General features: G+C 47.2%; 1 protein-coding gene across 5 annotated transcripts in view; it reads right to left on the reverse strand.

The window, feature by feature from the left end:
* Positions 1 to 14184, reverse strand: part of LOC139235111 (synaptobrevin homolog YKT6) — a 54534-nt gene extending 40350 nt beyond the window's left edge. For 2 of the 5 annotated variants that reach the window (XR_011588420.1, XR_011588419.1), the window contains exons 1-6: positions 12741 to 13703; positions 9076 to 9210; positions 7686 to 7768; positions 4687 to 4787; positions 3071 to 3175; positions 2211 to 2276 (exon numbers count right to left, since the gene is read on the reverse strand). Coding sequence is in view for 3 of the 5 variants with exons in the window: in XM_070866281.1 (XP_070722382.1) it covers positions 2211 to 2276; positions 3071 to 3175; positions 4687 to 4787; positions 7686 to 7768; positions 9076 to 9210; positions 12741 to 12772 (522 nt within the window). In the remaining 2 variants the exon portion in view is untranslated. Of the gene's footprint in view, positions 1 to 2210; positions 2277 to 3070; positions 3176 to 4686; positions 4788 to 7685; positions 7769 to 9075; positions 9211 to 11096; positions 12721 to 12740; positions 13704 to 14043 lie in introns of those variants that run through there. The other 3 variants (XM_070866283.1, XM_070866281.1, XM_070866282.1) reach the window with 3 other exon arrangements.
* Between the last annotated feature and the right edge of the window lie 642 nt (positions 14185 to 14826).

Here is a 14826-nt window from a genome sequence, read left to right on the forward strand (position 1 = left end):
CTGGGTGAAATAAGTTCTCAACTTCCCTCTAATCAGTGTCTGGAAACATTTGAAGAATATAAAAAGTTATATAAAAGAACTCTGAATTTTGCACACTTCCTACATACAAAAGGTGTGTTTTAAATTCTGCAATCTAGTTTAAGAACCTAGATCCATAGTACAGGACACTACCCAGGTTTAATAAGAGGAGCGGAGAAGACAAAGTAGTGATTGGAGGACAGTAAGCTTACACAGGATATACGGCCCAGAAACAGGCCATTCGGCCCAACCAGTCCATGCCGGCTTTTGTGCCCCACTCGAGCCTCCTCCCGTCTTTCCTCATCTAACTCTATCAGCATAACCCTCTATTCCCTTCTCCCCCATATGCTTGTCCAGCCTCCCCTTAAATGCATCGATACTATTCGCCTCAACCCCTCCCTGTGGCAGCGAGTTCCACATTCTCACCGCTCTCTGGGTAAAGAAGTTTCTTCTGAATTCCCGATTGGATATCTCGGTGACTATCTTATATTGATGGCCTCTAGTTATGCTCCTCCCCACAAGTTGAAACATTCTCTCTGTATCCACTCTATCAAAACCTTTCATAATTTAAAGACCCCTATTAGGTCACCCCTCAGCCTTTCTCTCCCCCCCCCCCTCCTCCAAGAGACAAAAGCCTGTTCATCAATTCTATCTCTAGCAATAAACAGTGGTGCTTGGTTAGCTTTTTTTAAAAAATGGACTGGTTAACCTGTATCACTACTTTTAGTGATGTGTATTTGTACTCGGATCCCTTTGTTCCTCTACCCCACCCTCCAAGTAATAAGTGACCTCCCTATTTTTCTTACCAAAATGTAGCACCTCACATTTTTCTGTTTTGAAATTCATTTGCCAATGTGTCCATTCAGCAAATTTATTAATGTCCTTCTGTAAGTTGTTGCAGTCCTCCTCAGTATTGATATCCCACCCCACCCAATTTGGTGTCATCCACATATTTAGAAATTGTGTTCTTGATTCAAATGGTCGAAATCATTAGTATAAATTGTGAACAGCAGTGATCCCAGCACTGATCCTTGTGGAACACTACCCACCTTCTGCCAAGCTACCCGTTCCTCCTACACTCTACTTCCTGTCTTGAAGCCAGCTAGCTATCTATTCTGCTACCTGTCCCCCAATTATGCATTCTCTGACGTTGGGTTTTAAAAGACTAAGCAGGCTAGGAGGAACTTCGAGGTCCTGGGAACGAGCGAGGCAAGAGTAAACACTGCGGAGATTTGCAATTTCAACCCAGAGAGTGTGGAGAAGGAACACTGTGCAAGATGGTATATTTGGTGCTAGACAGTGATTTTGAGCAGTGCTATCCAATATATTTAGCCACAAGTATGGCTACAGCAACACCACTGCAGGCTGTGAGCACTGAAGGTGATACAATCTGGAAGAAGCTGATGAACCAGACTGGAATCAGAGTGAAACATGTTTCACTAAGTGGGAGAGGTCAATGATATGAAGAGGGAAGAGTGGAAGAGAGCACAGACTTGGGAACACCTTAGTTACTGGAAGCAAAAAAAAGGAGGAACCATTAATCGCAGTGCAGGTAGAGTAATTTGAGAGAAAATGAAAAAAAACATTATAGCACCTTTCACGACCACTGGATGTTCCAAAGCACTTTACAGCCAATGAAGTCCTTTTGAAGTGTGGGCAATGTTGTAATTAGGAAACGCAGCAGCCAATTTGCACACAGCAAGCTCCCACAAACAGCAATGTGATAATGACCAGATAATCTGCTTTTTGTTACGTTGATTGAGGGATAAATATTGGCCAGGACACTGGGGATAACTTCCCTGCTCTTCAAAATAGTGCCATGGGATCTTTTACGTCCACCTGCGAGCAGACGAGATCTCTTTTACATCTCATCCAAAAGACAGTGCAGCACTCCCTCAACACTGCACTGGAGTGTCAGTCTAGGTTTGTGTGTTCAGGACTTGAACCCACAACCTTCTGACTCAGAGGCAAGAGTGCTGCCCACTAAGCCACAGCTGACACAACTGGATAAAATGATCATAGGAGAGACACTATATAATGGTAACTAGTTTAGAAGTGTATGGTGCCAGACCTTGAAGATATACAAGATTACACCTGTCCTGTATAACTAGCACGTGTCAGTATCACTCAGTATTTGCTAGCGTGTATAGAGGATTATAACAATGTCAGCAATCATCCACTCTGACTCTTACCAGGATTACTTTGGTTTCATCCAGTTCTGCTTGTACTTTACACATAGGGTCAGCTTCTCGAGGATTCTGCAAAAAGACACAGACAAATTTAGAGAGTGTAACAGTGATGTTTTGAAATAATCATGTACAATATGTACAGAGGGCAGGGATTCAAGGTAATTGGCAAAAGAACCCAAAGCGAGGGGTGTTAATTTTTTGTTGGGCTCTGGAGCGGGCTGCCTGAAAGGGCGGTGGAAGCAGATTCAATAGTAACTTTCAAACCAGGAATTGGATAAATACTTGAAAAGGAAAACTTGCAGGGCTGTGGGAAAAGGGCAGGGGAGTGGGACTAATTGGATCGTTCTTTCAAAGAGCCTGCACAGGCACGATGGGCCGAGTGGCCTCCTCCTGTGCTATGATTATACAGGTCTCAGCCCTGCTGACACCTTCGCACCGTACAAAAGACGTTATTTCAAAAGAGATAGCCTTTAGCACAGCCACTGGGACCAGCTCAGGAGAAAGGGTGACCATGCTTTGACCACCAGTGATTCAAAGCCCACGGTGTACGGAGTTTCTCAGCCAGCCACTCTACAGTTCTCCAAAGGCGGCTCAATAGGAGACACACAATGCACCTCCAACCAACGCTCCTGTTAAGTTGTGCGGTGCGGAGCTCCCTCGCAGGCAGCTTCTCAATGGAAAAACCGTTCACGTACAGAAATTTGATTGGGCCACGCACCCAAAAAAAAAATTGAGGGAGCGTAGTGATTATGTTACTGGACTACTAATCCAGAGCCTCCAACCCTTGCTGCAATGGGGACTGACAAGCACTGTTTTCTGAAAATATCCACCAATTGTACAGTTCTGGAAGGGCAGCACAATACCTGGTAGCGGGCAAGTTGAGCGTCCAGTCCTGTGTAGTGGATTGAGGTCGGAGAACCCGAGGGCCAATCTATACAGTCCACATATTTGGAGAAATCATCTAATACCTAAACACAAAAAGAAAGTGCATCACACCACTCATCTGCACAGTATTCACATTTGCTCCATAGCTATTGGGGAATGGTAGCATAGTGGTTATGTTACTGGACTACTAATCCAGAGCCTGAGCTAATGATCCGGAGAGACAAGTTCAAATCCCACCACGGCAGCTGCGGCATTTTCATTAAATAAATCTGGGATTAAAAGCTGGTATCAGTCAGTAATGGTGACCATGAAACTGTCTGATTGCCCTAAAAACCTCTCTAGTTCACGAATGTCTCTTTAGGGAAGGAAATCTGCAGTCCTTACCCGGTCTGGGCCTATATGTGACTCCAGACCCACAGCAATGTGCCAGCTCTTAACTACCGTCTGAAATGGCCCGGTGAGACACAGTTGTCGAAGGCGGCTCACCACCACCCTCTCGAAGGTAACTAGGGATGGGCAATAAATGCTGGCCTAGCCCAAATCTCATGAACGAATAAAAATAAAAATCACTGTACTTCAAAAGAATTTATTTTTTTGAAGTGCTTTTGATGTTTGAAAGGCATGATGAGACACTATATATACACATTCCAGCCTTCTCATGAGCCATCCCCCAGATTTTAACATTCCTACTAGTTAAAGTTACAAAGTTAGAGATTTGCAGGGTGGGAACTGAAGTAAAAAATAAACAGAAAACAGCATCGAGTGTCACTGTGCATGGGGTGGGGCAGAACTTTGTACTCGAGGACCATTTCCCCCAAAGGTGAGCAATCTACTAGAGTTGGGAGGTTAGTAATGCAAAGTCAAGATCTGGGTAATGGAGGGATCCAGGAGGGACCCAAGTATATTTGAAGGATGACCAAAGAGGTCAGTAAGGAAAGGGTGAACACCATAGAATCAGAGACATTTACAGCACAGAAGGAGGCCATTCAGCCCATCGTGTCCACGCCAGCCGACAAAGAGCTACCCAGCCTAATCCCACTTTCCAGCTCTTAGTCCATAGCCCTGTGGGTTACGACACTTCAAGTGCATATCCAAGTACTTTTTTAAATGTGGTGAGGGTTTCTGCCTCTACCACCCTTTCAGGCAGTGAGTTCCAGACCCCCACCACCCTCTGGGTGAAGAAATTTCCTGTCAAATGCCCTCTAAACCTCCTATCAATTAATTTAAATCTGTGCATCCTGGTTGTTGACCCCTTTGCTAAGGGAAATAGGTCTTTCCTATCCATTATCTAGACCCCTCAATTTTATACACTTCAATAAGGTCTCCCCCTCAGCCTCCTCTGTTCCAAAGGAAACAAACCCAGCCTATCCAATCTTTCTTCATAGTTAAAATTCTCCAGTCCAGGCAACATCCTGGTAAATCTCCTCTGCAGCCTCTCCAGTGCAATCACATCTTTCCTGTAATGTGATGACCAGAACTGCACGCAGTACTCCAGCTGTGGCCTAACTAGTGTTTTATACAGTTCAAGCATAACCAGGATCCTCCAAGTCTCTGGGGAGTGTTCAGGCCACGTGACAGCAACATTGTGTCGTACCTTATCAAGCAACGTGAAGCAGACCCTCGATGGATATTCACTGTCTGCAATAACTACCCCTGCCAGGGAATCATTCCGGACGCAGAGATGACAAATGTAATCTGGGGAGAACAAAGAACGGGCTTTAGGTCAGTGACAACTGCAAGTTCAGTGTGACATTGCATAACCCAATTCATTGATGGGAGCACTTCAGAGCAATTACCAATGATTCCAATAATACATGTGAGTAACACCAAAAACAGTTCAGTGTCATTACAGTGAAGGATGTTAATGGTACTTAGCAAGAACAGAAAAAAATAAATCACTTAAAAAGTTCAGCTCTTTTTCTCAGGATAAACACGCTTAACTAACTTGATTTGAGTTTTTTTGATGAGGTAACAGAGAAGGTTGATGAGGGCTATGCAGTTGATGTGATGTACATGGATTTCCAAAAAGGCGTTTGATAAAGTGCCACATAATAGGCTTGTCAGCAAAGTTGAAGCCCATGGAATAAAAAGGGAGAGTGGCAGCATGGATAGGAATTTGCTTGAGTGGCAGGAGGCAGAGAGTAGCGGTGAACAGTTGTTTTTCAGGTGTACAGTTGGAGTTAGGACCTCTGGTTTTCTTGATATATATTAATGATGTGGACTTAGTTGTACAGAGCACTATTTCAAAAGATGACACAAAACTTGGAAGTATAGTGAGCAGCGAGGTGGATAGGGATAGACTTTAAAGGAGGATATAGACAGGCTGGTGGAATGGGCAGACAAGTAGCAGATGAAATTTGACACAGAAAAGTGCAAAATGATACATTTTGGTAGGAAGAACAAGGAGGTGCAATATACACTGAAGGGTACAATTCTAAAGGGGAAGCAAACAGAGACACGGGTGGTATATGGGCACAAATCGTTGAAGGTGGCAGGGCAGGTTGAGAAAGCGGTTAAAAAAGCTTACGGGATCCCGGGCTTCATAAATAGAGGCAGAGCACAAAAGCAAGCAAGTTATGAAGAATATTTATAAAACACTGGTTCAGCCACAACTGGATTCAGTGCCCAATTCTGGGCACTGCACTTTAGGAAGGATGTGAAGGCCTTGGAGAGGGTGCAGAAAAGATTTGCAAGAATGGTTACGTGGATAGACTGGAGAGGCTGGGGCTGTTCACTTCAGAGCAGAGGAGATTTGATAGAGGCGTTCAAAATCATGAGGGGTCCAGACAGAGGAGATAGAGAAACTGTTCCCATTGGTGGAAGGGTTGAGAACCAGAGGACACAGATTAAAGCTGATTGGCCAAAAGCGACATGAGGAAAAACTCTCTTTACGCAGCGAGTGGTTAGGATCTGGAATGCACGGCCTGAAAGGGTGGTGGAGGCAGATTCAATCGTGGCTTTCAAAAGGGAATTGGATAAGTACCTGAAGGAAAAAAAATTGCAGGTCTACAGGCAAAGGGCAGGGGAGTGGGACTAGCTGAAGTGCTCTTGCAGAGAGCCGGCACGGGTTCGAGAGGCTGAATGGCCTCCTATTGTACTGTAACGATCCTATGATTCGAACAATTATTTGCTCCCCATCATATCCCTTAATCCATTCTCAGAAACACATCCAACTGTCTCCTAAACCCATTCATAAAGGTCTGCTTCCCTTCTTATCCTAACCATCTCATTTTTAACTTGTGCCCCCCAGAATTTGATCAATATTGTTCAAATTATTCCATGTTAATCACCAAAGACTTCAAATGAGATCATCTCACGGTCTCAAGCCCAACTTCCTGTTTTTTTTTTACTCATTTCATCATCATCATCAACGGTGGTCCTTCAAAACGAGGATGATTTGCTTCCACGCCAAAAAGGGATGAATTCACAGGTGTTTCAATAAAGGACCTAATATTCCAGATCCCGAACTACATCTTGAACGATGGAAGATGCCTGAGCGTGGATTTTTTTAAAAAATGTGTGGTAGCTATTGCACACCAGCCGCCACACGGGCTTGACAGAGCTTGCAGGCCGAGACCACGCCGATTTCTGGGGCAGGCTGCCACATGCTGCTCCCGCCAATGGCCCCGGCCAGGCTGGGGCTTGGAAGGAGCAACATGCGGTGGACCGGCCTGGAAATCGGCACAGTCCCGGCCTGCAAGACTATCAGCAGGCCGGGGCCATTGGAGGGAGCAGCGTGCGGTGGTATACCACTGCAGGGAGCAGCGCGTGCTGCTGCAGGAGAGCGACGGCTACAAAGCCAGGTCGCTGATTGCAGTGTGGGGCAGGCACAGCAGGAGGGGGAGAAGGAGCAGCACGAGTCCGTAGAGGGAAGTGACCGGAGCCCAGGAGAGGCCTGAATCTGGGGCCCAGAAGAGGCGAGGGCCCAGGGGCTGCACAGGCCCAGCCCACACTGTGATATATATGTGCGCGCTCGGTCTGTGCAGCGGAGCAGGTTTCCAGTTAGTCTTGGGTAATCCTTGCCACTGGACCAAGACCTAGCTCTGTCAAGCCCGTGTGGTGGCTCATGTGCAACGGCCACCATACGTTAAAAAACCCAAGCACAGGCATCTTCCACCCTTCAGGATTTAGTTCAGGATCTGGAATATTAGGCCCTTCATTGAAACACCTGTGAACTCATCCCTTTTTGGCGTGGAAGCAAGTCATCCTCGCTTCGAGGGACCGCCTATGATGATGATGATGATGATGATGGACAGAGCTAGGTCTTGCTCCAGTAGCAAGGATTACCCAAGATGACTGGAGACCATTTCATTTCAGGCTTTCAATGTCAGCATCAAGACACTCCCGGATCAGATTAACTTTTTAATCAACATTATCACTGGAGACGGTGCTTGAATCCAACGTAAGCAGTTGGAGTCAGCTTTTGACGAGGGTAGTGGAGGTAGAAACCTCAAAAGTCTCTGATATGATGGAGAACTGTCGGTTATTCTGGATGGATAAGGTGGCAAAGGATGACAGGAATCTATTTGGAATTAGAAATGAAGCGATTATTTCGATTGCAGTTGTTAAAACCGCTCCCAGGCTCTTACTTACCTTGCTCTTTCACCGCAGCTCGGCTTCCGATCTGTGAGCGCTCCACAATCAGCTGACTCGTGAAAGTCATAAACTCCTGGACACTGCAGGTTAGAAGCAAGGGGTTTGAAATCAAACACACTTTTTGCACACAGGTCAGAACATAACAAAAATTAGGAGCAGGAGTCGGCCATTCGGTCCCTCGAGCCTGCTGTGTCGTTCAACGAGATCACGGCTGATTTATCGACCGCAATTCCTTTCCCGTGGAACATGGAATCACAGCACAGCATTCAGAAAGGAAGGTATCCCGTTCCCAAGACACTCACCAGGTGGAAGCTGCCAATAACCCATCGGCAAGGTCCCTGCAAGGGAGAGCTGTCAGCAATCGGTTACTGTGGCATAAGCACCCTCAGAGTCATTCCCTCTGTCCCCTCCATTAACCGAACAGGATGTCAGATAGCTTAGAGAATATGCCGTCACTCCCTTAATCCTTTTACAATCATTACAGAAGCGGGAATGGGCATCAGTGCAACCCCAGACTGACATTCGACAGTCCCAAACGTAGCTCATTGGCTCAGAGAGTTGGGGCTACACAATTGGGTGTAATGCAACGTCCCCTCTGTCGGTTCTGTGCAGCGAAACTGACTTTTCCAAGGTGAAATTTCACAAATGCGCAAAACTATAATGGCTCTCATGCATTGGTGAGGGAGGGGCGGGGTTCCTGACCAAAGCCAAGTTGCCTTAGGAAAGTGCGGAGCGGAGGATAGATTTCAGCCGCAGCTCTTTCTCAGCAGCGCGCACCCAAAATAAAATAACGGGGAACATCGGTATGATGTGCATTTCCTCTGTACCCATTTGACCAAAGGATTGTAAATAACCTTTTCTTTACGTCACAGTGGCACTAACCACACACATTCCAGATCAAAACGTTCACAGGAGTTAGGAGACATCTTTATTTAAAAGAAAAAAGGTTCAGGTGGCCACACGTAAATGCCACAGGGCAATGACACAAATCACTTGGTGAGATCTCCAACAATTCCCTTCCTCAGTCCAACCTGTAAACCATCAAGGTGCAAGAAAGCTGCCAAGAAGATCTATCCTCAGCTCCACACTTTCCTGGGGCAACCTGACTAAGATCAGGAACTCACCCTCCCTCACCGAGGCCCCTCTGCAGGAGCCGCCAGTAATCCTCAATTGTAATTTCCTCAGTCGTTTACTCATATGCAGTGTAAAATTTTCATGAATCACTTAGGATGTCAGAAGACAGGAGAATACGTGGCTGCTACTTTAACCCACTTGCAGTTTTAACATGGGAGGGGAAAGCCATCTTAACCCTCCCGCCTGCTCCTTTCAATCAGTGCTCAATTTCCCATCCCCCACATACAAGCTGTCGGCTGGAATTCTACTGTACCTGGATCTCTGGAAGAAACTGAAGGACGAAAGATCGTAAGCAGCTTTCAGAAGGTTAACGCTTGTAGCTCCTTTGTATAACACACTCAGGCTGTACAACTTCATATCTGCAACCTTGCACACCTTCCAACAACCTCTACAAGACAAACAAAGTCAAATGTGGTGCCAGGTTCACACAACTGAACAATTGCTATTACCAGTAATCAAGTCGGACTATTTTATTTAGGTACATATTGTTGTGTGTCAGCTGTGGCTTAGTGGGCAGCACTCTCGTCTCCGAGTCAGAAGGATGTGGGTTCAAGTTCCACTACAGACTTGAGCACAAAAATCTAGGCTAACACTCCAGTGCAGTGCTGAGAGAGTGTTCCACTGTAGGAGGGGCAGTCTTTTAGATGAAACATTAATCCAGGCCCCGTCTGCTCTTTCAGGTGGATGTAAAAGATCCCATGGCACTATTTCGAGGAAAAGCTTGGGAGTTATCCCCGGTGTCCTAGCAGGAGAGTTATCTCCCGTGTTATCCCTCAATCGACATCACTAAAACAGATTATCTGGTCGTTAATAAACATTGTGGGAGTTTGCTGTGTGCAAATTGGTTGCTACCTTTCCTACATTACAACAGTGATTACTTAATTGGTTGTAAAGTACTTTTGGACATTGAGGTCATGAAAGGCACCATATAAATGCAAGTCTTTCATTATATGCCCCGACAGTCACAAGAAACAGAGTGAAACGTGTCCACTACCACACCTTATTGATAAGTTCTGCTGCAAGTCATTTAAGAAACATTAGAAAGAACTTGCATGTAAATAGCATTTTCTTGCACCTCAGGACATCCCAAACCCCTTCACAGCCGGCCAATGAATGACTCGAGTGTCACCCCTGTTGGAATGTGGGGAAATGTGGGGAAATGTGGCAGCCAATTTGCGCACAGGAAGTTCCCAATGACCAATCAAACTCTTATTTTTAAAGTGGTGCTGGTTGAAGAGGTAAATGTCGGCCAGGGTACTGGGAGAACTCCCCTGGTCGTCTTCGAATATTGCCATGGGAGCTTTCACATCCACTTGAGCGTGCAGACAGGGCCTCAGTTTAATGTTTCATCTCACAGACAGCACCTCCAACAGTGCAGCACTTCCTCAGTACTACACAATGCATCAGCCAAGAATGTGCGCTCAAATCCTGGAGTGGGGTTTGAACCAACAACCTTCTGACTCAGGCGAGTGCTACCCACTGAGCCAAGGGTTTATACACACATTATCCGTCAGCTGTTTAGTCACAGGAACTGCTGCACTGTAAACTGACAGGACAAACCACCTCGAACAATATTCTTGCAGGGGTTCTCCTAAGGCATACCTCCTTTATAGTACAAAGGTTGGGAATCACACAAGAAACACGTACTGAATGTTCTGTTAATGATTGCGTCATGAAGAATTTAAATGGATCAGAGGTTGATTAATAACCATCTTGAGAAAAATTATTACTGCACATGGAAAAGTTGAAATGCACTGACTGGGACCTGGAATGGGAGAGAAAATTAACAGCCATTTCAGTAGATAATTAGATTAAATTCCCTCACTGACCTAGGAGAGAAAGGCAACAGCCAGGGCCCATGGCTCAGTGAGTAGCACTCTATCACCCGAGTCAGCAGGTTGTGGCTTCACACAAGAGACTTCAGCACAAAAATCCAGGCTGACACTCCAGTGCAGTGCTGAGGGAGTGCTGCACTGTCAGAGGTGTGCCTTTCGGATGAGGCGTTAATCTGAAGCCCTGTCTGCCCTCCAAGGTGGATTCTTTTAACGAGCAGGGGAGTTATCTCTGGTGTGAGGGCCAGTATTTATCCCTCAATCAACATCACTAAAACAGATTATCTGGTCATCATCACATTGCTGTTTGTGGGAGCTTGCTGTGTGAAAATTGGCTGCCGCGTTTTCCACATTACAACAGCGACTACACTCCAAAAGCACTTCATTGGCTGTAAATTGCTTTGGGACACTTTAATTTGGTGGATGCCGATTCCCTACTCACCTTCAAGAGGGAGCTGAACCGGGTCTTGGCTGGGGCAGAGATCGCATCGTACAATGATATGGCCACAGCGCAGGAGTCCATTCGGCCCATCGTGCCTGTGCCGGCTCTGATAGAGCAGGGGAGTGGGACTGATTGGATCGCTCTTTATCGCCTTGTAAACATTTTCCTTTGCAAGTATTTATCCAAATTTCCTTTTGAAAGTTACTATTGAATCTGCTTCCACCGCCCTTTCAGGCAGCGCGTTCCCGATCACAACAACTCGCTGCATAACGATTTCCCCCTCATGTCGCCGCTGGTTATTGTTACCTTAAATCTGTGTCCTCTGATTATTGATCCTTCTGCCACTAGAAACAGTCTCTCTCTGCTTACTCTATCAAAACCACATAATTTTGAATACCTCTATCAAAATCATCTTTTAACCTTCTCTGCTCCAAGGAGAACAACCCCAGCTTCTCCATGTAACTAAGTCCCTCTTCCCTGGAACCATTCTAGTAAATCTCTACTGCACCCTCTTCAAGGCCTTCACATCGTTCCTATTGTGTGGGGCCCAGAATTGAACAATACTTCAGTTGAGGAATCAGTGTTTTATAAAGGTTTAGTATAACTTATTTGCCTTTGTACTCCATGCCTCTATTAATAAAGACAAAGATCCCAAATGCTTTAACAGCCTTCTCAACCTGTCCTGCCACTTTAAAGATGTGTGCATACACCCCCAGGTCTCTATTCCTGCACTCCCTTTAAAATTGTACCATTTAGTTCACATTGCCAAAATGAATATTGCAAACTTGACCTGCCACCTGCAGAGACTGCATTTATATAGCACCTTTTACGACCTCAGGATATCCCAAAGTTTTTCAGTCAATTAACTACTTTTGAGTGTAGTCACTGTTGCAACATTGGCTCTCGGTTATAAAATTCTCATCCTCGTTTTCAAATCCTTCTATGGACTCCCCCCTCCCTATCTCTGGAACCTCCTCCAACCCAACAACCCTCTGAGATTACTGCACGCTTCCAATTCTGGCCTCTATGCATCCCTCCACCATTGGTGCCCTTGCCTTCAGCTGCCGAGGCCCTAAGCTCTGGAATGCCTTCCCTAAATCCCTTCTTCTTCTGCTCTCTCTCCTCCTTTAAGAAGCTCCTTAAAATCCAACTTTGGCCATTTGTCCCAATACCTCCTTATGTGGCCTGGAATCAAAGTGTGTTTGATTAGGCTCCTGTGAAGTGGGACTTTTACCACGTTAAAAGGTGCTATACAAATGCTAGTTGTTATACTGCCTCTCCTACTACTACCAAAATGAATCACTTCACACTTCTCTACATTAAATCTCATCTGCCATTTGTCTGCTCATTTTACCTCAGTCCTTGTGTCTTCCTGAAGTCCGTTACTAGCCTCCTCACTGTTTGCTCCATTTCTGAGTCTCATGTCATCTACAAACTTTGAAATGATGTCCTGTATACTCAAGTCCAGTAACCCCCAACATCGACCCCTGGGAGACACCACTGCACACTTCCCTCCAGTCTGAAAACCATTTGTTCACCACTACTCTCTGCTTTCTGCCCCTTAGCAGATTTAATATCAACTGTCCCTTTATTGCTATGGGCTGCAATTTTGCCAAGTCTATTATGTGGTAATTTGTCAAACACCTTTTAAAAGTACACCACACGATCCTCTCCATTGCTTGTATAGAAGGAAAGTCCTTTCACAGGTAGTTAATGTATGGTCAATGTGATCTCCTGGACTAGTTTAAGTTTCTTTTTTAAAATTTCCTCATTAGCCCTGGGTTTTGTTGCACCTCGCAGGGCTACCGGCTGGGGTTTAGGAAGTTTCCAGTCAGGATGCTCCAGGCATGCAAGGAGACTCTTGGTGTCAGCCGTGGCTCAGTGGGTAGCACACCTCTGAATCATGAAGGTTATGAGCACAGACACGCGAACACAAAAATCTCCAGTGCAGTGCTGAGCGAGTGCCGCACTGAGGTGACGTCTTACAGAGGAGCCGTTAAACCGAGGCCCCATCTGCTCTCTCGGGTGGAGGTAAAAGATCGCATAGCACTACTTCAAAGAGGAGCAGGGGAATTATCCCCGGTGAGTAATATTTATCCCTTAACCAACATCACTTAAAACAGATTATCTGGTCATTAAGGAGAGGCTGGCCAAGCATATGAGGGAAAACATAGAAAATAGGTGCAGGAGTAAACCATTCGGCCCTTCGAGCCTGCGCCACCATTCAATGAGATCATGGCTGAACATGCAACTTCAGTACCCCCTTCCTGCTTTCTCACCGTGCCCCTCGATCCCCCGAGTAGTAAGGACTACAAAGGGAGAAGGTAATAGAGGGTTTAATGCAGATAAGATTTAGATGAGGGAAGACGGGAGGAGGCTCGAGTACGGACTGGCTGGGCCGAATGGCCTGCCTCTGTGCCGTATAACCGAAGCAATTATCAGGTTGCTGTTTGTGGGAGCTTGCTGTGCGTAAATTTCCTGCCACGTTTCCCACATTACAGCAGTGACTTCAAACAGTGCTGTGGGCCGCCCGGTGGTGGTGAAAGGCGCTATAGAAATGTAAGTCTTCCACACTTTGGGGCATCCTGAGGGAGTGAAAGGCGCTATGGGAATGCAGCATTGGCTCCCTGCTCCTGCGCTGGCCATGACTGGGCCCGGGGCCCGGGGCCCGGGTTGTGAGGAGCGGGCCCGGGGCCCGGGTTGTGAGGAGCGGGCCCGGGGCCCGGGTTGCGAGGAGCGGGCCCGGGGCCCGGGTTGCGAGGAGCGGGCCCGGGGCCCGGGTTGCGAGGAGCGGGCCCGGGGCCCGGGTTGCGAGGAGCGGGCCCGGGGCCCAGCCTTCAACCCGGGCCCACTCCCCACACGGCCCTCGGGTACGGGCCTGGAGCCCGAGTGTCGCAGCCCGAGGTAGCGGCCTGGCCTCGCCTCCCTCCCCGGCCCCCGCACTCACCGCCCGCCGCCGCTTCTCGCCGCTCCGGCCCCGACGACCGAACACGTCACTCCCGGATGCCGGTCCGTCGGACAAAGCGCTCCCCCGGAACCAAAAAAAAACCCCCCGCAGCTGCCCCGCTCGCTCTCGCACTCTCTCTCTCTGCTGCCAGCACTGCGCAGGCGCCGCTCCCTTTAACCTTTACCCCTTGCCCCGCCCTGTCCAGGGGCCACGCTCTGTTCCCACCCCCAGCGCCCCTTTCAGGCCGTGACTAATATCGCAAAGTAACACAGAGGGCAACACCTTGCATTTATATAGCGCCTTTAACCGAGTCAAACACCCAAGGCGCTTCGCAGGGGCGTTATCAAATAAAGAAAGACTTGCATTTATATAGCGCCCTTTCACGACCACCGCACGTCCTAAGGCGCTTTACAGCCAATGAAGTACTTTTGGAGTGTAGTCGCTGTTGCAACTGTTGGGAAACGCGGCAGCCAATTTGCGCACAGCAAGCTCCCACACACAGCAATGTGATAATGACCAGATAATCTGTTTTGGTCATGTTGATTGAGGGATAAATATTGGCCCCAGGTCACCAGGGAGGACTCCCCTCCTCTTCCTCGAAATAGTGCCATGGGATCTACCTGAGAGAGCAGACAGGGCCAGGTTTAACGTCTCACCCAAAAGGCAGCACATCCGACTATGCAGCACTCCCTCAGCACCGCACTGGAGTGTCAGCTAGATTTATGCGCTCAGGTCTCTGGAGTGGGACTTGAACCCACAACCCTCTGACTCAAAGACAAGGTG

This window comes from Pristiophorus japonicus, chromosome 22 (genome assembly GCF_044704955.1).
Source record: "Pristiophorus japonicus isolate sPriJap1 chromosome 22, sPriJap1.hap1, whole genome shotgun sequence".
Taxonomy (NCBI): Eukaryota; Metazoa; Chordata; class Chondrichthyes; family Pristiophoridae; genus Pristiophorus; species Pristiophorus japonicus.